Genomic DNA, 22,431 nt, shown 5'->3' on the forward strand with positions numbered 1-22,431 from the left:
TTCTGTTCTAAAGGCAACTCTTCAGTTAAATAGTAGCAGTAAAAGCAACAATTAAACCAAAAAAGGGGTGTCCTGAAACTAAATGCATATTAAGAAGCATTTTTATCAGTACTTAATGAGACACATAGCTTTTTTTAATAAAAAATACTACTTTTCCTAATTACTTTCCTTAGAAATAGTATAAATGTATGTGTTTATGTAAATATGCATACTTTTATATGCTGTGTATATATAAAAAATAGACAAAACTGATTTGCATATTAGCAGATTTGCTAATATGGTCAGTTGTAAGAGAATTCAACGTGAATAGAACAATTACACAGTCATGGGATAATAATGTAGGAAATGCCATACTGGCCCTACTCTGCTTTATTTCCAAGTCCATTTTCTGGTATGGGCACCTTGTCATATTTTGTGTAAGGGTATGCTAAAAGCTTCAAGAGATCTTCAGGGAGAAGCCCCTCAATACACCTAATATTTATTAATCATATCTGTAAAGCCTTGAGCATTTAGGCAACCAATTGTAATGAGAAGAGTATTGGAATCAGGAGTCTTAGCCACATGTCCCACCTGTGCCTCCACATAGATTGTATGATCCACCACTGACATGTTCCCTCGAGGACCTCTCCAAGATGCAGCTTCCTAATCTGTTAAAAAGGGGATGGGATTCTATTATTTAAGACCTAGGGGAAGAGAACAAGGACCACTAATCCATTCAAAAAGATCCCTCTAGACCACAATATTAACTTAGTTTTTGTTTTCAGTGTATTTTTTCCCAGTGTAATTTTCTCAATTAAATTTAATCTAGTTCAGCATGCACTCAGGGATGCTGCAGGTTGTATGTTTGACACTTCTGTTAAAGTAGAATGACAACAATTGGGACAAGTTATTCTTAAAAACCTCTTCTTAACAGGCCTGGAATCCTGCTGCTGAAGATCAGTGCTTTGACAGATGTCACAGACTTGGCCAGAAGCAGGAAGTAGTCATCACAAAGGTCTGTTTGGCATACACCTGAATTGTTTCATCAGTCTTTAAAAGCCTACATACTGTTTTCAGAGGATCATTGGAGCTCTTGGAGAGTTTGCTCTTTTGAATATAAAATGTTTTTCTCAGACAATTAGCTTTCTGTCCTTAAGACCATGCACTTTGTTGATAGAGAATCATATTAAGCAATAATATAAATCCTCAACTTTGTAATTATCATTTCATAAATAGAAAAAGGGGAGGACAATAGTTGTTTACAGTTTCTCCAGTTGCCTCTGATATTTTCATGTGGATAGAAAGATCACAGATCTAGAGCTGGAAAGAAAACTTCACAGGTCACCTAGTCAGTGTACCTCCTCCCACCTAGTTCTACTTCTTGGCGTCTCTTCTCCCATTTTCACCTGAATAACGAGTCCCATGAGTGAAGGCGATTTGCTTAGGACTACCCAGCTCTACTGAGTCAAAGATAGGATTTACCAAAGTTCTCAAATTCCACAGACAAGAGTTCTTTCCTTGTACTGTGCTGCTTTCTTACCTTTGTGATGCATAGCTTAAAGCTGTGTAATGTTGATGAAAAATTACAGTAAATTTTCTACAATAGAAAATGTCACCCAAGTTTTTGAAAACATGACTTTTTTGCTTTTCAAAATTGACTGGGAGCTTCAGATTTGGGTTTTGCATAATATTTACTTTAGAGAAACCCTCTTGATGCAATAGAAACATTTTTAATAGTGAATCTGCAGTGTTTTGTTTTCATGTTAGCACATTTAATAAGTATGGCTTTAAAAATCCATGTTTGGTTTTCTTTTTTCAAGTTCATTGTGAAGGACTCTGTGGAAGAAAATATGCTGAAAATACAGAACAAAAAGAGGGAACTTGCTGCAGGAGCCTTTGGAACCAAAAAGCCTAATGCCAGTGAGATGAAGCAAGCCAAAATTAATGAGATCAGAACTTTAATTGATTTGTAATGTGTATGGTTTTAGGCCAGGTGAGTTCAGCTGGTCAAATACAGATTTACAAAATCTTTGGAAGAGGTAATTTGGAGTCTGCGATTTGTGTCTTTTTTAAACAGGTACCGAACATCTTTATTAGTGACAAGATAATTGACAGGTTATCTCTTCTGAATCTGAACTTGTTCTTAATGATAGTTCAAATAGCAATAAGTACTGCTGTGTACAGTAACTAAAATAATGTTATGAGAGAGAATTACTTTAGTATTCTACTTTCATAATACCAGTCCTAAGTATTCTTAAACTAATTCCCACCAGGTACACAACACAGCCTTTTCACTTTTGACTATGTCAGGCCTTTTACACTTTATGAGCAAACAAGTTGTTTTCTTGTTGATCTCTTACGGTTGTTCACTCATCTCCTCTAAATACTTTTATGATGAAATAGATATAGATATTTTCCCTAAATTTAATTCCCAAGATGATAAGTACACAAAATGTGTAGTGAATTAATTCATTGGAACTTTATTCTGATATAATCTTTGCATCTAGAACCAAATTATATCAAAGGCCAAAGCCTTAGATGAACAACTTAATTTTATGTAGCTAAAAATTTTTTTTAGAAACTGTGTTATAGCAGTACATTTCCCCATTATATAGTCAGGTAGCACTGTATAAAATGTTTTTAAAAACCTATCTTGGTACTTAGGTCATACAGGGAAAAAAATCATTCCACCTTATTTGATTTGACAATTTAAATTATGGAAATGCTAAAAATAGACATTTCTGTAAGTAGTTTTCACTCATGAAGCTTTTTTGAAAAATAACTTTGTAAACTTTTATAATTCCAAAGTCTGCTTGATGTAAAATTGCAATCTGGGTGGATGGTTGATTTAGATAACATATAAGGTCCATTCATCTTTAAGGTTCTGTGATTCTATTACATCTTGGTCCTTATTCATAAAAATCTCTTCTGCATGTTATTATCAAAATATTTGAAACTTTTAAGAATTCATTCTTATATGCCCATAGAAACCCAGTCACCTTTATTTCTTTATGTTAATAAGAGAACTATTAATAGTTGTGACAGATGATCCTCTTGAGTGCTATTTTAAAATATATATATGTATATGTACACATACATATACATATATATATATATAATTCAGTGATCAGGTTTAGATAGTATTACTTTCATATGGAAATAGTTTAAAGGGTGTACTTTTTTTTTTTTTTTTTTTTTTTTAATGAGAAGATGCGTTAATAACCGTGATGAGTGAAGATTCATATTTGGTACAGATATAAAAGCACCTTAGATTTTGCTTAGAGTATTTGATGTCACCTGACTGAAAAGCAAGGAAGATTACATGCAGTTTAAAGTTGTGGCATATATGTTTCACGTTTAGGAATACATCTTCCCTAAAGCCTAAATTTAGATTTGACTCACGTCAGGTATCCTCGCAGCTAAGCTTGCATTATTCTCCGCAGTTTCTTCTACCATTGTTAACAGCAATTGATCCACATCACATACAACTAGGAGCTCGGTGGCATCTCTCCCTGAGTTGGAGAAGGGAGTTGAAAGCTGTTTCTACTAACCTTCAGAAGCTGCTTTAAGGGGCAGACTAGGGAAAAGCTACTGATCTTTGGCAATGTAAACTTGGGGGATGGGAGAGTGAGGAACAGATTTGAATCTGAATTTTCCTACAAAACACAAAATCGGGTTACTTGCACAACTCATTCTCCTTTTGAATTTCTGTAAAGTTAAGAACTCCCTTATCTTCTTTACCAAACGTTTACTGAGTTTCTTTTCCCTAATTTCCAATATTTATTTTGGTGAATTCTTTCAAAAGTACAAATATTTCCTTAATGTATTGTTAAAGAAAATATGCAAACTACTTTGAAATTTGGGGATGGATACTGGAATTTTAACTTAAGTTAGTGCTATGTTATGAGCCAGTTTGAGTTTCTACGATACAGAAGAAGCTCCCTGTGAACAGTTTTGTTGTAAAAGGTAGATGCTATGCCCTATGCATTTGTAGTTTGGATTGGATTTCTGTGTTACATTTAAAATCAATAAAAACGTTAGAATTGATTCCATTGGCCTCTTCACTCCTATAACTTCGTGGTGATTTTTTTTCCTAAAATGCCAACAACCTTATTAAGTGTCACATTCAAGGAAGGCAAGAATCATTTTACAAATCACAAGCTTCTTCCATTTCTACCAACAGGGAGTAAAAGTAAATGGAGTGATGAGCCGAGAGCAAGGTCAGCTAGACTGTGATCCATAGAGGCTCTTGCTAAGTGTGGCTCTTAGCCACCTTGACTGAGGGATATGCACCAGTTCACTGCTTCTTTACTTGAGTTTCTTCTCCTTTGAGATAAGAATAGCCTATGTGTCCATTACATATAACTATAAGAGGATAAAATGAGATGGCAAGGCTCAAAGGTTTCCTGGGCCTCCTGCTCCCCACAGCTGTCAGTGTGGTCTCCATATCTCAGCAAGGATTGCCCTTGGTACCAACACTTAAGTGGGAATTAAATAGAACAAGGGGTATTGGTGGGAAATGCCTGAATTTTTGTGGATTCTTACTTTCCCAGCTGAGGGGCTGTCACTGCATTGACTCTGGTGGGCTTTGTGAAGCAATTGTCTTAAGATTTAGTTCATGAGGGACTAGAATCTAATTCAAAGCCCTTTAGCTTTGAATCAGTTAGTGAATCATTTAGCTCATGAATAGAAAGGTCAAAGCAAAAGGTAAGAAGTAGTTATTTTTTTTCTATTGTACTTAGAGGAAATACATTGTGATCTGGTTCTTTATTATGTGTAGACCTGATGGGTGAAACAAAAATGAGTTTACACTCAAATCTTCTGACTTTAAAGATTGGAGACCTTGTTATTAGAAAAGGACTCCATTTTTGAATAATGGGGTGCTGAGGAAAGTTATTTCATACATCCTTGGATTTTTCAATTGTAATTTTTTTAAAGTGAAGCCTAGCTTCAGAAACTAAGGTATGTTTATTGAAAAGAGTATAATATTGATCACATAAATATTTCCATCAGACTATGAGTTCCTTGAGGGTGGGCACCATCCTTGGCCTTCTCTATATTCCCAGTGTTTGGCATAAGGTATAGTACATAGTAGGGATTTAAAAATATCTATTGACAAATGTAATAATAACCAACTTAAAATGACCACATGGGATTCCATTTAAAAGACAGAATGATTTTTATAAGCCTGTCATGTCAGAGACTAATAATTCTAGCTTAATGAACATCTCTGTCAAAACACATCACAGCAGACAAGTAATTAGAAGATTCTAAGGAAACTATTCTAATGATAAAAGTTAATTCTGCCAAGTCTATTGGCATCATTATGGCTACCCTTATCATAGTTCACAGACCCTACAGTTAATAGGTGGTCTAAATCAATTGGCTTGATTTAAAAACACCCAAAAGGCTTGACGACCAGCCTGCTGCTCATGAACTGCTCTGGGCTTTCACTAGGCTGGTCCTTGGGCAGGGAAAGGACGATCTGTCACCGAGTCGGTACTTGAGCCTTTCCAGCTTTATTCCAGCTCACCCAAAGAGGCTTTAGAGAGCCTAGAGTTACCTCCATGTCACAAACAAGATTAGGTCTGTTGTGGAGGGACTAAGTAAAAATATTTCAGCTCAGATCCAATCCAAAATTCATTCCTCACATATGAAGCCTGTCCTCTATCTTTGCACCAGCTGTCTCGTGTTTGGAGTATGAATTTTTATTTTTATTTAAAAGACTTCCTTTCTTGCAAGATGGAGCTTGAACATCACTTTATACATTTTTTTTTTCGCGATTCCCCCTAAGTGCTAGTGGCCTCCTTTCCAACCTATCTTGTAGTGAATAACTTTATTTTTATTCCTTTTGTATATGTAATTGTACATATATATTTATGCACACAGATGTGCTATATGTACATGTACACTTATTTTCTCCATTATTAAACTCTTGTGAGGAGGAATTGTTTGTCCTTGTATCCCATCATCTTACACTGTACTTGGCAAGTAGTAAGTGCTTAATAAAGGCAGCTTAATTCAGAGATGGGAGAGATGTTCTAGACAAATCTAGCTTTAAGAAAAGCCAAATGTACCTTGAAAAATGCAGGGATATTCAAGGATATTTTTGGCAAAACTACAAAGACCTAGTGATTTGCATCAGTATAGAGATGAATATACTTTTTTTCATAGTTCCCACACAGCTAAAATAACCTCTTCCAGAAAGTTGCTTTTAACTAATTGGCAGAGTAGTGGTGACTTATCCTACCTCCTTGTTTACTATCACACTTCTATTAAATGTGCTTGTTATATTTGGAATCTCTTTAAAAATTGTTTTCCATGAGTCCTTAAGGTTTCTGTCCATATTATTGTTGTCTGCCTTAAATGTATTGTGTTCTTTGAGGAAAAGCACCATGTCTGTAATCAGTTTGTATGATAATTTGCAATTGTGTTCTTAAATACCGTGCTAATATTGAAAGCTTATAAAAGTTGAATATAGTTAGGTTTTATTGATTGTGAAGTTGTCTCTGACTTTTCATGACCCCATTCAGAGTTTTCTTGGCAAACATACTGGAGTGTTTGCCATTTCTTTCTCCAGCTTATTTTTACAAATTATTAAATTGAGGTAATTGACTTGCCCAGGGTCTCACAGCTGCTCAGTGTCTGAGGCCAGATTTGAACTCAGTAAGATGAGTCTTCCTGATTCCAGGCCCACCTAGTTGCCCACTTTGTTGATGTTGGTTATGTATTAAGATTATTTTGCTTTTTTAGGTAGGCAGAAATCTAAAATCATTGCATTTAAAGATGCACCACAGTGAACTTTAAAAGATTGTTTATTGAAATTAAAACCAACTGGGGAGAATTGCTTTTAAAGACTTTCAGGGAGGGACATACTTCTACTTAAGTGGCAAACAGTTCTTGACCATCACTTTGGAGTCATGATCCTCTCTCCTTCCAAGAGCCAGTTACCATTTCCAACCTAAATTATCTGGGAATTTAATGAGCAAATCTCCCATTTCATTGTTATAGAGTCCCTCTATAATGTCAGCCTGGGTTTGTTTTTTGTGGAATATTGTTAAATTCTATATATTGATACTAAATGAATGACCACAGTTTGAATATTTGAGCTTCTAATTGTCAGGATGCCCACTTAGCAGTGGCTCATGGGTACTTTTAAATTTTCAAATAATGTGTACACACTGTAATCAAAAGCTGAGATGCTATGGTAGATTTTTATTTTGTCTTCCATCTATTTATCAGGTCTAATCACACTATCATCAGAATTATTTGGTTTTGTTTTTTCCCCAGCTGTTTGCAAAGTAGTGTCTTCTAGAATTTTCTCAGCCTTAATTTGCTCTTAAAAATGACTCACTCCATCCATCCATCCCTCCCTCTGTCCATCCCTCTTTTCCTTCTCTTCATCTCCCTTTTTCCCCTCCCTCTCTCCCCTCCTTTCCTCTCTGTATATATACGCAATTATATATATGAATATGTAAATAAATAATCACATCACAATACACTAAGGAGCTCTACAACAGAGTTCAGTGGTATAGATATTCCTTCCTCTTCATGAACAGACATTGCAATCTCAACACCTTACAGTGGATGGACTTTGGAACTTGACTGTGGTCATAAAAGAGCTCATTTCAATTTAAGCTACTATTTCAGGGGGAAAAAATAGATCATGAGTACTCCTAGTATAAGGCACAATTTTCTTCTAGGAAACTAGTTCTTAGCCAAGACAGACGAGCAGAAATTCACTGTTAAGTGTTTATTTTTTGTACATAGTGCCACTGGAGGTAAGCATTCAGAAAACTCACTCATCCCCAAAATGTATAGAACTGCCTTCCAGCATGCTACCTTACTGTACAAAGAAAACTGGTAAAAAAAAAACAAAAACAAAAACAAAAAACCACTTCAGTTTCTTAAAGAGATAAAAAGGGTGTCACCATTTGTGGAAGCAGTTAATAAATCTGTAACTCAATTTGACAATATTACATTGCTTTTCTGTAAAAGAAGAATTGGGACCATGAGGAAAGTGATCAATCCTGAAATATCTATCTACTATAGGAAAAAGAGCAAGGCAAATAAAAGAGGAACTGATTGGAACTCAGCTCTTCAGGTTTCAGGAGCTGAGGCAGATAGATAGCTTAATGGCTTCATTCCCTCTCAGATTTATTGGTAATTGGCATTAAATAGAAAATTTCTTAAGTTTTTTCTGAATGATCGGGCAGAGTCCCTCAGCAATTAATTGACCAGAAAATGAGCTTTTTACTTCTTGACTTTTGTCCAGTTTTCACATTAGTACTATAAACCTTCAAACGTAGAGCTGCTGTCAAAGCCGCTAGCAACCATAACAACCATACTCAAAACACTTCTAGATGCTAAATTATCCAGAACCAGTCCTGTGTAGCCGATGTTTGCACAGAGAAAATGGAGGTATTTTCTACTGAAGGTAAGTGTCCAATTTCCTCTTGATGTTGTCAAAGGAATCTGCTCCCATGTAATCAGCCTGGCCTTGCTCCCACCGCTCCTTACGTTCTTCTGAGGATACAAATGGTTGGGGGGGAGGGCTGAGGTCCCCGATGGACATATGCAACATTGCATCTGTAACTTCCGCCTAGAAGAAGAAACATAATCGAGACCTCAGAGAGAGCTGGATATTATTATTTTTAAAAAAAAGTCTCTAAAGAATGCAGTAAATGGAAAGGAAGAGAAGCTGGGGTGAATCATGCAAAGAAACACAAAACAAAAAAAAGTAAAAATAATCAGAAACAACATTAAAAAGGTCATGATTTTCCTAGCAAAATGAACACTGTTCTCGGTGAAAACATCAGAAAGGCACAGGTATTAGGGTTAGGTTTAAGGTCTGCATACCTTTCTACAGAAGCCACAAGAGAAAGCCAGAGTATAGGCCAAACCCGAAAGCTGCAAACAGTTCATCAGAGAGGGTAAGATGGATAAGGGAAAGCATGTCTCATTCTAAGCTCTCTATCCGCAGGGGGTTGGAAAGATGGTGAGCTTATAGGACCTCACAGACATTCAGCTATAATACCAGAGTGACAGCAAAGCTGTCCCCCACAAAAAAACGCTATACAAATTTAGGAGCCAAAATTTACTAAACTCGTGGAAGAGGGAGAAGCCCCTCAAATTTTGTCAGTTCAGTCAGCTTGATCTTTAAGTGCCCTAGTTCCTCATCTTTAAATTATAGAGCAAATCTGTTTATTATTTTATGAAATGAAGTATTTTCAGCAGGTTTCAGTAAGGCTCTTCCAAATTATAGAATTACAAATAAGGAGACTTAAGAGAGATCATCAGAGGTCCAATCCTCCCATTAGAGAGATGAGATTTGGAGATGATGAGATATATATAATACAGTTAAAGGAAAGTAGCTGAGCAACATACAGTTAGGATTCTTAACTCCAGTAATAGGCTAGCATGACAGAGCCATTTCACCAGTAATAGTCACCAACCCCACTCAAAGCCCCTTCTAACAACTTTTCCTTACTGTAGAGATGACCAGACTTTCTGGCAAGACCACAGAACTGTTCTTTAAACTCTGACATTTATTAAGGAAAAAAAATTGGACCCACGCTCATTTTTTCTGGCAATGGCAATCTATTTCTAGAAGAGCAGAATCACTGAATGTCAAGGCTGGAAGGAGTGTAGAGGTTATCTAGTCTAATTTTTCCATTTAACAGATTTCAAAATTGGAGCCTGGAGAGGGTAGTTTTCAAATTCCTTCAAATCTTCACAAAGGCGGCTAGAAGTTTTACCTTTTCTAACTGTAGGTGGGGAACAGAAATAACCAATAGTAGATGGCCTATTAATCTGTGGTTAATCAGTGGACAAATTTCCATCACTCCTGTTCTTATACTTCTCACTATCACATAATCTACTCTCTTTTCATCCTGGATTTCCTAACCTAAGGGAGGGATCTTAAAGGGAATTTAACATTGTCTGCGTCAGATAATGAGCCGAGTACAGGATAGGGTAGTCATTTCTCTGCAGATTTCTTTTGATGGCTCTTGTCTGATGGCTGGACAATACTGTGGCCACCAAAATACTAAAGGGACATTTGCTGTATTTTCATATAGCAACTTCACTGCAAACATCTTGGCCTCTCATGCAGATGGAAAATTTTTAACCAAAGATTGTTTTGATATTTGTGATTTCTGAACCACGCAAAGGGTTAGAGCACTCATGCTTTTAACCTATAGCTTGGGTCATTTAAAAACCACAATCTCACTTGTGATCTCTTAATAAAGCACTAGTCCGTATAAAGTAATAATTGGTTATTACTATGTATTTCTTGACCCTAGTTTGTATTTTCTGTTCCAGCTATTTCTGCTTCCCCAACCCATTTCTATTCAAGGCTTTAATGAGCCCTCACCCAGGATGGCCTCGATTTTCCTTCCATCTACACATCCCTCTCCTCTTTCTTTTTGTTAGCGATGCTCCACCTCTGTTAAGCTTCCCAGATGAACCCCAGCTGGTCCCAATTGCTTCAAAATCCTGCGCCAATGCTCTTAGCTTTGCCCAGCTGGACTTGGTGGGGTGTGCTCTTCCTGGATAAGATTCTATGGACATGCCATAGACTGTTTCTCAGGGGTGTTGCTTTGCTTCTGCCTTCTTAATCCTATATCTGTTTGTTCTATCTTCCTTGTTATGACAAATCCCTGAACACAGGCGGGCCAATTATGAATCTCCTTACTGTAAATTTTATTCGGTTTTTGGATTTAATTCTTAGGTGCTAAGTTGTTGGCTTTTTAACTGCTTTTCTTTTTCACCCCCTATCTCCTCCCACCTTCAAACCAGGTCAGAAGCTGCATTATGTTACTCAAGAAAGAGAAAAGAAACCCTACCGCGTGAAGAGCTGTGAAGGTATCTTTAACAACTCCAAAATGCTGGAGTAAAGGCAGAATGTTGGTGGTGAAGATATCCCACCACATGGTGAGGAATTGTGGGTCGATCACAGTAGGGTCATGAGAGTCACTCCTGACGCTTTTCGTTTTGGGGTCGTAGGTATAGTTCCACGGTTTGATTCGTCCCAGGAAATGCACAACTTTTGCATTTGCCCCAAACCTGACAAATGAAGAGACATACTAGAAGTCATTCCCAAAGTTGACTGCAAAACTGTTATTTACTGTCTTTTGAGCTGCAATAGAGGTTCCTGCTGTAGTGGCCAACAAAGTCAGTGACTCTGGGTCAGGACACAATGAAGATGTTTGATTTCTGCCACTGGGAAAATAGCCAGTTTGTCTCCTGTTGGTAGAAGGTGAGCTCACCAAGGGGTTGGGGCAGTCAGATTCCAGAGCCAGTGGCACTATAAAGGGGACCTTTGGAAGGATAGCAGAGCTCTTTAGGAAGCCTTGTACCTGATGCGTCTCAACAGTCTGTTTACTTGTCTACTCTTTGCCCCTGCCTTCATCAACTCTTACCATTGCCCATCCTGACAGGAAACACCCACCTGAAACAGAAAGGGGCCTAAAGCCAGGGAGAGAAACAAATGGCGCCTAGTTTGGACCCGGTGGTCAAACCCCTGCACCAACTTCTATCACACAACTCATACAAAACAGATACCAGAGTGGAGCCTGAAATCAGGAAGACCTGGCTTCCTACCAGCCTCAGACGCTTCCTTAGCTCTGATTCAAGGCAAGTCAATGCACCTTCATCCTCCTTCAGCTACTTTTCTCAACTGTAAAATGGACATAATAGCATCTACCTCCTGAGGTTGACATAGGGATTGGGATTAAAAAAAAAATGAGATAACATCTGTAAAGTGGTTCACAAACCTTAAAGCACTCTGTAAAAGCTAGCTGGTCAGCAAGTAGTAGTAATAATAATAGCAGCAGCAGCAGTAATACTAACTATAATAGTACAGTGGTAGCAGTAAGAGTAGTAATAGTACTAACAATAATGGTAGTCATAGTGCCAGTAGTAACAGAGTAGTAGTAGTACTAACAGTAATAGTAGTCATAGTGCCAGTAGTAACAGAGTAGTAGTAGTACTAACAGTAATGGTAGTCATAGTGCCAGTAGTAACAGAGTAGTAGTAGTAGTACTAATAGTAATAGTAGTAGTAGTAATAGTAAGAGTATAGTAGTAATAGTAATAGTAGCAGCAGCAGCAGTAGTAGTAACAGTAATAGCAACAGCAGTAACAGTAAGAGTAGGGGTAGTTAGTAGTAGTAGTGGAGGTGGTAGTAGTAGCAGTAGTAGTAATGACTCAAACTCAACAGTACATAAGTAGTAAAAGCGCTGGAGAGAAATGTTGCATCAGCTTGCTCTGTAAAATATTTCTGTAAAAAACCAGTATTTTTGTAATCCTGATGTGAAATTATTCTGCATTTCTCAACTCTGAGCCCCATGTGGTTTATTTGAAAATGTTTTTCTTCTTGCTTTAGTGAGATCGAAGTGACCTTCCTGCCTGACGCGGGAGGATTCTTAGAATAGGCACTGACCAACTTCTATTTCTTCAGAGAGGAAAACGAATCCTACTTGGCCTACTGAACCTATTAGCACCTATTGTCCTGCCCGAGAGTGCCTGTGTGGGGCTTACTCATGGCAATTTGAACCCATGTAAACTGGGGATATGCAAGGGAGAGGGAAGGCCTTGATTCTTCTTTCTAAAAGTGTGTGTGTGTGTGTGTGTGTGTGTGTGTGTTAAATCCACAGGGAAGAACATTTTGTCTTATTATTTAAAGGTCTGTGTATTTCTTCATTGTTTACAAATAGTAAAATCTCTTAAAGCATCTAAAAGGGAGTTAAGCAGGACAAGAAAAAAGAATCAAAACCCTGAGTCTTCTCGTGCCCACAGGGGAAATGGGAGTGGATGTCCTTGATAATTATATCTGGTAATAATAAACAAGCCTAAACAAGTGCTCTAAGTCCTATAAAGCCCCTTCCTCACAACAACCCTGTAGTTTCTAACCTCTGACCTTGATAAAATCTGGAGACTCTTAGAAACTCAGTTCAAATACCTCTTCCTATCAGAAACCTATTTGGATCCCATCACGTTTGTAGTATCCTCTGATTTCCTCCACCCCTTTGCCTATGATTTGTCTTTATTTACCTGCGTTTTTATAGAGGCTCCTTGAGGACAAAGACTGTTTTGATTGCATACCCAGTGTCCAGCAGAGAGTAGTTACTTACTAAATGTCTGTTGAACATTTATGAATCCCCTCTTTACAAATGAGAAAACAGAAGATCATGTAAGAAATCATTATAACTAAGAGGGATGATGAATTATGTCCTGGTGCTTGTAGGAGAGAGAGAAAAATGTGTGGTGGTGGTGACAGTTGTGATGGTGGTGGAAGTGATACGATGGTGATAGTGGGGAGCCAAAACATAGTGGCTCTGGCCAAGAGCTACAGCTCACATCATACTGATCTCCCATTCATCTGCCTAAATCTTAAAATGATCAGAGAATAAAATACACATATGAGCTAAAAATCCAGTAAAATGTATTCCTTGCTTATTCAGTTGTACTTTACTTTTGATGGAATTAAATGCAGCCTTCTTAGAGATGGAAAAAAAAAATGTATTCCTTGCTTAAAAACCAAACACACTCCAAGACTGTAAATCTAATACAACTAATATATTTATATATTTTACAATTTACACTTTACTACTAACCTAATAAAACATGGTGATTTTATTGTGAGTACCTACTGTGCACCAGGAAAACATGGAAGGAAGCATTTGTTATGTACTCACATACTATATTCAAGGGACTGTGCTTTACAAATATTACCTCCTTTGATCATTGGGACTACCCTGGGAGGAAGATACTAGTAGCCCCATTTTACAGTTAAGGAAACTGAATAAGAGGTTAAATGAGTTGTCCAGTGTTACGTAGCTAGTGTCTGAAGCCAAATTTGAACTTGGTTCTTCTTGATACTAGAGCTGTAGCCACTGGGCCACCCAGCTGCGCGAAACAGAGGCAGAGTAATATCTTTTTTGTCCTCAAGAAGCTTACATTCTAGCTCCACAATCAGACATTGGAAGAATTTGCGTTGTTCTGGTAAGCAAAAAACCCTTTATTTCAGTTAGCTAAGGCAAGAGAAAGGGGGGAAATGTCGATGTCAAGAGAAAAGAAAATTCAAGTGACCTCAGTTTAGAAAAAGGTTAGGAAGGAAGGTTACTGACTCATCAGAGAATTTATAAGACTCAATATCTGGGTGGGAAGGGGAGAGGAGAAATTGGGCAGACATCACAATAGCGTTTAAATTACCGGTGGCCATCCCTTCGGACTCAGTGTTGAGGATTTGTCTCAGCTTGCATGTATTTCTTAAAATAAATGTTCTAATTTTAAACCAAATGGAATCTCAAAAGAGACATCCAGATCACAAGACAGAGCTTGAGTGGGAGCCAGTTACAATCCTGCTTAGCTTAGCTGTCCCGAGTAATCCTTGAGCAACCTGGAGTCACTCAAAGATCAGATAGAATTTAATGGGTGACTCTCTTAGTTAACAAATTTAGAAGATAGGAGCTGGATTTAAACCCAGCACTGATTGGAAATGGAAATGAATAAGGTAAACCCGAGGCAAGAGAAAGAATTTCCATAAGAATTCAGTTGATGATGGTCCTGAGGGGCCTGATGATGGGGCCACCTCATTCCCTTAGAGCTTTGCCTTCCATGTCCACCAGTATACAAAAGAGGAGAGGTAATATGCTGGTCAGGCTGACTTAGCCAAAGCTCAGGAGCAAGACATTCTGGATGTCAAAGGAGCTACGTAAGTGCCAGAATTCAGTCATTACTTGGTTCTTCCTCAAACACACAGTCCTTGATGGATGGTTCCTGCAAAACTATGGTCATGGTCATGCAAAAAACAAACAAACAAAAAAAAACCTACTGTGACCTTAGAGTTGTACAGACATGGTCTCCACAGGGAGGTAACGGGAAAGCCAGTGACTTTACAACAAAGGTTTAGGTGCTTTCCCTACACCCCAAATTACTGGTCTTTATGTATTTGGTATCTACTTATCTGTGTGCATTTCTCTCCCATAAAGCCATAAGCTCTTTGAGGCAGTCATTGTTTTGTAGTTATCTTTACATCCCCAACCATTAACATCTGGTTAACATTAATATATGATATCTGACCCATAATAGGTGCTCCATAAATGTGTGTTGAGTTGAATGACAATGTCACAAGGCATAATAAAGAGCAAGGACTGACCAGGGAACAGGCATTTATTAAATTCCTACTGTGTACCATGCTTAATAAATATTATTGATTTATTTGATATTATTTATTTGATCATTACAGTAACCCTAGGAGGCAGATACTGTTATCCTCATTTTACAGAGAAGAAAACTGAGGCAGACATGTTAAATGACTTGCTTAGGATCATACAACTAGAAAAGTGTCTAAGGCAAAATATAATTTCAGGTCATTCCAGGTCCAACACTAACCACTTTGCTATCTAGCTGCCAAGAAACAATGCCAAGAAGAATGATATAAGTTAAAACACCATGGTCATCGTGTACACTGTTACGGTTTGAAATCCCGTCTCTGATACTTATTAGCTTCTTGCTCAGCCTGTTTTCTCATGTGTAAAATAAGTGGTTTTAGGTCTAGAACCATAGAAGCTATGATCCTTTAATCCTCTTATACTCTATTATACTAATCTATCACTACTAGAATGCAACATATTTTTTATACAGGTCAAATAAGCTTTTTAACATGTGTCAAGTTCTATACAAAAGGAGATAATAGCTGGGAAAAAACTGAAATAGATGCATTAATGAAATAAACACAGGGCCAGAGTATAATCACTGGATCAAGGTTCAGAGCAGCCAACATGGTGAAAAACAATGATTTGAAATTTCCAGAGTATAAACTTTTTTTGGAGAGTGGGCTTTCTGCCTTTTTCATGTGGTATCGCCATATGAACCATGAAACACTTGGAAGAATTAAAATTAACCTAAAGGACAACAGAAAGATGCCTGAGAAAGAAGGCTATGGCAGGCTGCCAGCCATGACTTGAATTAAAGAAATGGCGGAGAGGTCATCACTGGGGATGTATGTGACCAGACACAGGTAAGATGGAAGGAACAAGAAAGGGATAGGCCGAGTGGCCAATGGGTGACCCACAAGGGACTGAAAGAAAAAAAGGATTGGGCAGATCTTCTCCAAAGAGGACTTATAGAAGAAATACAAGATGCAAATCCCACAGAATAAAAAGGCACAGAAAGATACTGATCTGCACAACTGGAGGTAATGTTTTGAGTGATGGCCATCTCTATCCCATGCAGGAAACCAGGACTTCAGATTTAGATTGGTAAAGTGTGTTAGTTACCTCACTGGTAGCTAGCTCCCTGTTTGGAAAACCACATTTAAGAGATTGTATTCAATTGTGTTAAGTCTTGTTTCTGGAAGATTTTTTAATAATAGTTTAGGACAAGGAAAATAACTATTTGGACATGTATACTTATATTGTTATTTACTTTATACTTTAACATATTTAACATGTATTGATCAACCTGCCATCTGGAGGAAGGGGTGGGGGGAAGGAGGGGAAAAATTGGAACAAAAGGTCTGGCAATTGTCAATGCTGTAAAACTACCCATGCATATAACTTGTAAATAAAAAGCTATAATTAAAAAAATAATAATCATTTAGTACAAATGATTAGGAATAAGAGAAACAAGTTCCTTTGTGGGTATCTTGAGAATGAATTCTATTCTAGCATATTCAAGAAAAAATATTCAGGCATATTTGGGACTCAAGACAAGATGAATTGATTAATTGGATATTGAGAGTGGGTTACTAGGATACAAGAGGTTTGCATTGCTTTGCCCTTTTGTTTCATGGTGTTTGTCCTTATGTTGAATTTTCTTGGTTACCTTGGTGACATGTAAATCTGTCTTCTCAAAATTAGTCTATTGTGAACCTGATTTATGTAATTTTGATTATGAATATGTGCAAAACCTTATCGATTTGTTTTGTTGATAAGTAATCCATGGCAGGAGACTGATCTGCCCTCTTCCCCTATAAGGGAGAACTGAAGGAATTAGAATAGCAAGCAGTACTGGGACTTGAGTGAACCACACTGACTCGATCTTTGAATCAATTCTGAAGCTATCTCCATTCCTTTTCTATTCAGTTAGGGGTCTAATGCAACTTCTGTCTTGTGAGAAAACTTCATTATGTTGTGGGAACTCTGAGAAAACCTTGTTGCATTGTTTGAAACTCGCCCTATGTGGCTGGGAAGCTGGATGACCCCTACCTGCTGCTTTAAGATCCTTAATTAAGGACCTAGGCTGTCTGATTAGAAATTCAATTGGTTCCAAAGACTGTTGCAAGGAGTTGTCTCACAATTATACATCTCACACAATCCTATATGCTTTCTCTGAAAACTGGCTTTGTAATAGTCAAATCAGTTATTGTTTCCATGTTCCTTTGTTGGTCATTTACATTTTGCTTACAGTTACTTGTGGGGGGGAGTGGGAACACTTCCCTTTCAGGTTTCAGGGAATTAGCATCTGTTCATATCCTCCCTCCCAACTTGGAAAGTCTCTAATCTTTCCTCCAATTAGAAATCAGATTATCTAATTTTGTATCCTGGTTAATTGTTTTCTTTTAACTAATTAGTCTTATTTGATTACTTCTTCTTGATGCATAAAAATCTGGCTCCCCCTGTATTCAGGATCCAGTGCCAAAGGATATTGGGTTCTGAATTGTCAGGTAAGTGGCATGTGTTGCTTAATAAATCAATATGCTTGGAAGCTCCAAAGTTTTCCCTTAATAATTTCATCTTTCACCTGCCATACCTGGATTCATGAAATCACAGATCAGTACCATATTTATTAAACATTATATGCTAGGCACTATGCTAGGCACTGGGGAAAGAAAGAGGACAATGAAAAATCCCAAATAGCCTAGGCTTCAAGAAAAAGCCAATAACTTTTGCTGCTCAGGTAAATTCTCCTTAGATTTTTAAAAATCATTAACATTCATTACTTATTTACTAAATTTGATTTAATTTTTTAAACAAATTCTAGTTTTATTTTAATTTAATTAGCAGTCATTTTAATGTTATGACAAATCAGTGATAATTTGATTTTTTAAATTAGTAATAGAATTTGGTATCATGTTTTAATTCCAAATAAAATTTTTCATATCCTAGAGTGAAGCTGAGTGAGTCACTTGAAAATACAAATCTAAAGTCCTTTTCTGCACTGTGCCCATGGTGTCTATATGTGGGAAATACATTATTATAATATACATTGTTTTTGAGCAGAGAAAGCTAGGATATTTTAGAATATCCAGAGATATTAAACTCTATGCAATGGTAGAGAAGAACAGGAGTTTTAAGCCTTATTTTATTGCTATAGACCCTAATGGCAATCTGGTAAAGCCTACTGTAGTTTGGGCTAATATTCATTAACGGAAATATTATATATTTCAGTTAGAAGTTAGTGAAAGGTCTTTTTTTTTCCTTATCAAAATTCATTGACTCCCTTGAAATCTATTCAAGAATAGTTTGATGGAGTTTGTGGATCCCTGGGTTAAGAACTTCTGATCTAGAAAAATGGTTATGCAATCTGTATTATATCTTAAATTCAGAAGGGAGAGAAGGCACTCTCCGCCTACAGCACAATCAGAGCTGAGAAACTGGCATTTATGCACTTCTAGCCAAAGTCTGAAAAATCAGGATCCCTCATTCCTCCTTAATAGAAACTTTCCTGGAACATATGCATGGTCATAAAATAACTATCTAGGAGCCATAGAGAATGGAATTTCCCTGTGATCGAAACATATTTAAGGGTGTTTTTCTGCATATTTACACCTTAAACTGTTGTCAAGCTTGCCTATGCCTGATTCCCCGGCTCTGTGTACAACAAAGTTCAGATTGTACTTACAAAACCATTTTTCAACATAACCTGACATTGACTTTACCATGTAGAATATGGAAGAGTCAGAATAAATTTGTTTCACTTCCTTTGGGAGAATTACAGATAGAGAGGACATGAAGATTCTCTAGGTTACAAATAAATGATATTTTGATGGAATAAAGAGAATAGCTCAGCAGACTATACAGTCTTTTTTTCCTTCTGTTTCCCCTCCCTGAACCAGAGAAAAGTCTGTTATAAGAGTCAAGAAGCCCTGGGGATTTTTACAGTGTAGCTGTAGCATCTTCCTTGTTTTCACAGATGTCAGAGAAAGTATACGGATCTGTCATCCACCAGTGATTCATACCTACATTGTAAGAATGTTTCTTTCTATTACATGCATAGCTTTACCCAGAAATGATGAGGCACACTGGAATGAGTGTCGGCTGAGTCAAAGACCTGGATTGGAAGTCTAAGTTCGCCACTTACTTTGTGACATTGGGTAAATTACTTTACTTTCTCTGGGACTATATTCCTGCTCATGGACCTGAAGTTGATGGGGACCTCAGAAGTCTTACACTCCAATCCCCCTATCTTCCAGTCAATAAAACTGATCTACCCAAGATTCCTCCCAGGTAGTAAGGATCAGAGGAGGACTTTTTTGAGCTGTGAGATGCTGTGGATTCTAAGAATCTTTCCAGCTTTAAATATATGAACTCCTGAAATGTATAAGATCAAGTGACTGACAAGATATCAATATGAGAGGAACTTCTGAGATGAACACAGAGAAAAGGGAGAAGGGACCAGGTTGTCTGGACTCATGAGAGTATATGAGGAGAAGACAACATAGAAATAAAATTAGCCCAGGATTAAAAGGACTAAATCCAAGCAAAGATGGTCTGTGCTTTAAATTCCATGTGTTAGAGAAATATGAGGCACAGATTTCTCTTAGCAAATTATGCCCTTTACATGTCTACATTGGTTGCTCCTGTTTAGTTCACCAAATCTCATTATTTGCTTATGTGCAGAAAGGATAAATTAAATACAATCATAATTTTTGAGCCAGAAGGAACTTTAAAAGTCACTAAGTTCACTCATTCTCTAGATGAGGAAAATGAACCCTAGAGAAGCTCTTTGTATAGCATTAAACTGTTAAAAAAGAATGAAACAAAGACATATTTGAAGCCCAGATCTGATTCATAAGACCACAGGGAATGAGTGATCACAAATCTTCATGTAAGGCACAATGACAAAGCCTTCAAGATGAAACTTTGTAACTAGCGATGTAAAGATGTATTTAAAATCAGGCAGTTGGACAAAAGCCATAATAAAGATGAGGGATGAAACATTTCACATATTTTGTGTCCTGGGAAAGACAGCATGCTGACCATTGTAACATTTGTCTATAGCCTTGGAGAAAAGAAAAGCAAACCTTTTTTTTTTTTAACAGAAGTATATGTGCTTTAGCAAACCCTTCTCAATGGAAGGATTGATCTGAGATGCTGGATTAGATTTTAAAACAAAAAAAGAAGAAAGCCACTGTCTGCTATATTTAAGGAGCAATTTTTTAAGAAGCACTTATATCTTGGGGTGTTATATAATTGTGTACTAAGATTATGGTGGATTTTCATTCAAGACAAAAATATCAGAGCTACCCCATTGGTCAACACAAGTGGAACAAAGTCTGAGGTACCAGTGATGGGGTCTATGTCCCTAGGGATGTAACCATCGTCATCATCATCTGGTATTTCGGGTTTACAGAGTGGTTTACATGTTATCTCATGTGATCCTCACAAGAACTCTGTGAGATAGGTCCTATTATTAATCCTCATTTTACAGATGTGAAAATTGAGGCTAGGAGAGGAATCAATTCTGGGACCAAAGCTTGGAATACTGAAGGTCCAGGCACTTTCTGGGAACCTCCTTTGACATATGGTATAAAGTATCTTCTAGTTTTCCCAGAAGTTCTTGTAACATAGAAAGTTTTTCCCTCATAAGTTTGTGCATTGAGACTTAGATAACAATGTATTATTACATTTGCTTGCTTAATTAGTCTGTTCTATTTGATCTACTTTTCTATTTTTTTAACTAGTTATAAATAATTGTAAGGATTACTACTATCTGACATTACTTGAGATCTGGTAATACTAAGTTCTACTTCATTGTTGCTTTTTCTTTTCCCTTTTTTTGGGGGGTGAAGAATCTCTTTGTGAAAAAATTCACTTAGGACAGTCCAAAATAGGGAACCTATTGGCACCAAGGCTATAGCTTAACATTGGATTAAATGAGTTTTGGTTTGAGCACATCTCTGAGAAGATCTATCCTCCCCACCTTACATTCACTAAACTTGCACAAACCGAATCCTAATCATGTCTTGAAGAGCCCACCATCCCCACCTTGAACAAAAGCTGGAATAGTGTCTACTTACGCTTTAAATGCTGGGAGGTAGGAGTATATAGAAATGCTGCTTAGATTATAGATAAATGGCAGGTGCTTTTTGATATCTGTTGTTGCCCAACTGCTAAAGAACATGTTCAGCAAACCCTGGTCCCCACCTGAAAGGGAAAATAGGAAAGAACGGACATTAACAGATTGAGCTATATTGGATAAGGGAAGTTCAGATCACTCAGAAATAGTGCCTGATTTCATTGGGAATTAATTAGGGGCATTTTATGAAATGTCTTTTCTGAATCAGGCCAGGGAAAAGAATAAAGAGAAACTAAGAAAGAAAAATATTAGGGTGGTTTTTCCTGTTTGAGGTACTGCCTACAATGTATTTATTGGCTCACAAAGAAACAACGTAGCTCTCTAGAATTCCAAATGCTGTAGCCAATCCATTTCTCCAATCCAAGCCTTACTCAGCTTGATGAAATTTCTAGCCCAGTCAGAGAGAGTTACAAATCACAAAACAAATATAAACAAGCCAAGGCTGATCACCAGATACACAGCCTGAGCATATAAATCAACTATGTTTTTTGGCTCTTTCCTTAAAGCAAGTCTGGTTCTTAATCTCTTGCTAAGAAAGAACAGGGAATATGAACTCTCTCTCTCTCTCTCTCTCTCTCTCTCTCTCTCTCTCTCTCTCTCTCTCTCTCTCTCAGTTTTTATTGTTTCATAGAATCATACCATACATGGAGAGGACCTCAGAGGTTACCAATCAGATGAGGAAACTGAGGTCCTAAGAAGAAAATTACACTAGGAAGTAAGTTATACTTGTGGTGTTTTTCTTCTTTAAAATATAATGGTTCTCTCTGGGAGCAGGTTTCTTGGGGAGGACCTTGTTTCAAGTTGAGTTAACATTAGGATTCTAACATATACTAGTAATAGAAAAGAGGGAATTTTGAGCCAAGTTTTTTAAACCTCCAAAAGTTTACAAATCAAACTATAAAAACAAAAACAGGGAAAAATAGTTCTTACACTCTCATCCAGACAGGCTTTTTTTCAGATTGGAAATATGACAAGTTGCAAAAAAAAAGCATGTTGTGCTACAGCACATTGCTCCCACTTCTAAAGACTAGGCAGCCTGAACCATGGAGACAGGATGGCAGCAGTTAGAGGGAGCAGGCTTTATGTAGGCAGTTCTTTCCCTAAAACCATCCTTCCTAAAGAGGAACTAGGTTCAATCTGCTCT

General features: G+C 37.3%; 2 protein-coding genes across 4 annotated transcripts in view; one reads left to right on the forward strand and one right to left on the reverse strand.

Moving 5' to 3' along the window:
- HLTF (helicase like transcription factor) overlaps positions 1-4,026 on the forward strand; it is a 34,933-nt gene extending 30,907 nt beyond the window's left edge. For both annotated transcript variants that reach the window (XM_031957791.1, XM_031957792.1), the window contains exons 25-26: positions 914-994; positions 1,800-4,026. In XM_031957791.1, coding sequence (XP_031813651.1) covers positions 914-994; positions 1,800-1,952 — 234 coding nt within the window. In that variant the 3' untranslated portion in view covers positions 1,953-4,026. The remainder of the gene's footprint in view (positions 1-913; positions 995-1,799) is intronic.
- Positions 4,027-7,174: 3,148 nt separating this feature from the next.
- The window catches only part of GYG1 (glycogenin 1), a 44,515-nt gene continuing 29,258 nt past the window's right edge, over positions 7,175-22,431 (reverse strand). The window contains exons 5-8 of one of the 2 annotated variants that reach the window (XM_031957793.1): positions 21,229-21,355; positions 10,827-11,046; positions 8,839-8,889; positions 7,175-8,581 (exon numbers count right to left, since the gene is read on the reverse strand). In XM_031957793.1, coding sequence (XP_031813653.1) covers positions 8,408-8,581; positions 8,839-8,889; positions 10,827-11,046; positions 21,229-21,355 — 572 coding nt within the window. In that variant the 3' untranslated portion in view covers positions 7,175-8,407. The remainder of the gene's footprint in view (positions 8,582-8,838; positions 8,890-10,826; positions 11,047-21,228; positions 21,356-22,431) is intronic. The other variant, XM_012546501.3, reaches the window with a different exon arrangement.

The sequence above is a fragment of the Sarcophilus harrisii genome, chromosome 3 (assembly GCF_902635505.1).
Source record: "Sarcophilus harrisii chromosome 3, mSarHar1.11, whole genome shotgun sequence".
Taxonomy (NCBI): Eukaryota; Metazoa; Chordata; class Mammalia; order Dasyuromorphia; family Dasyuridae; genus Sarcophilus; species Sarcophilus harrisii.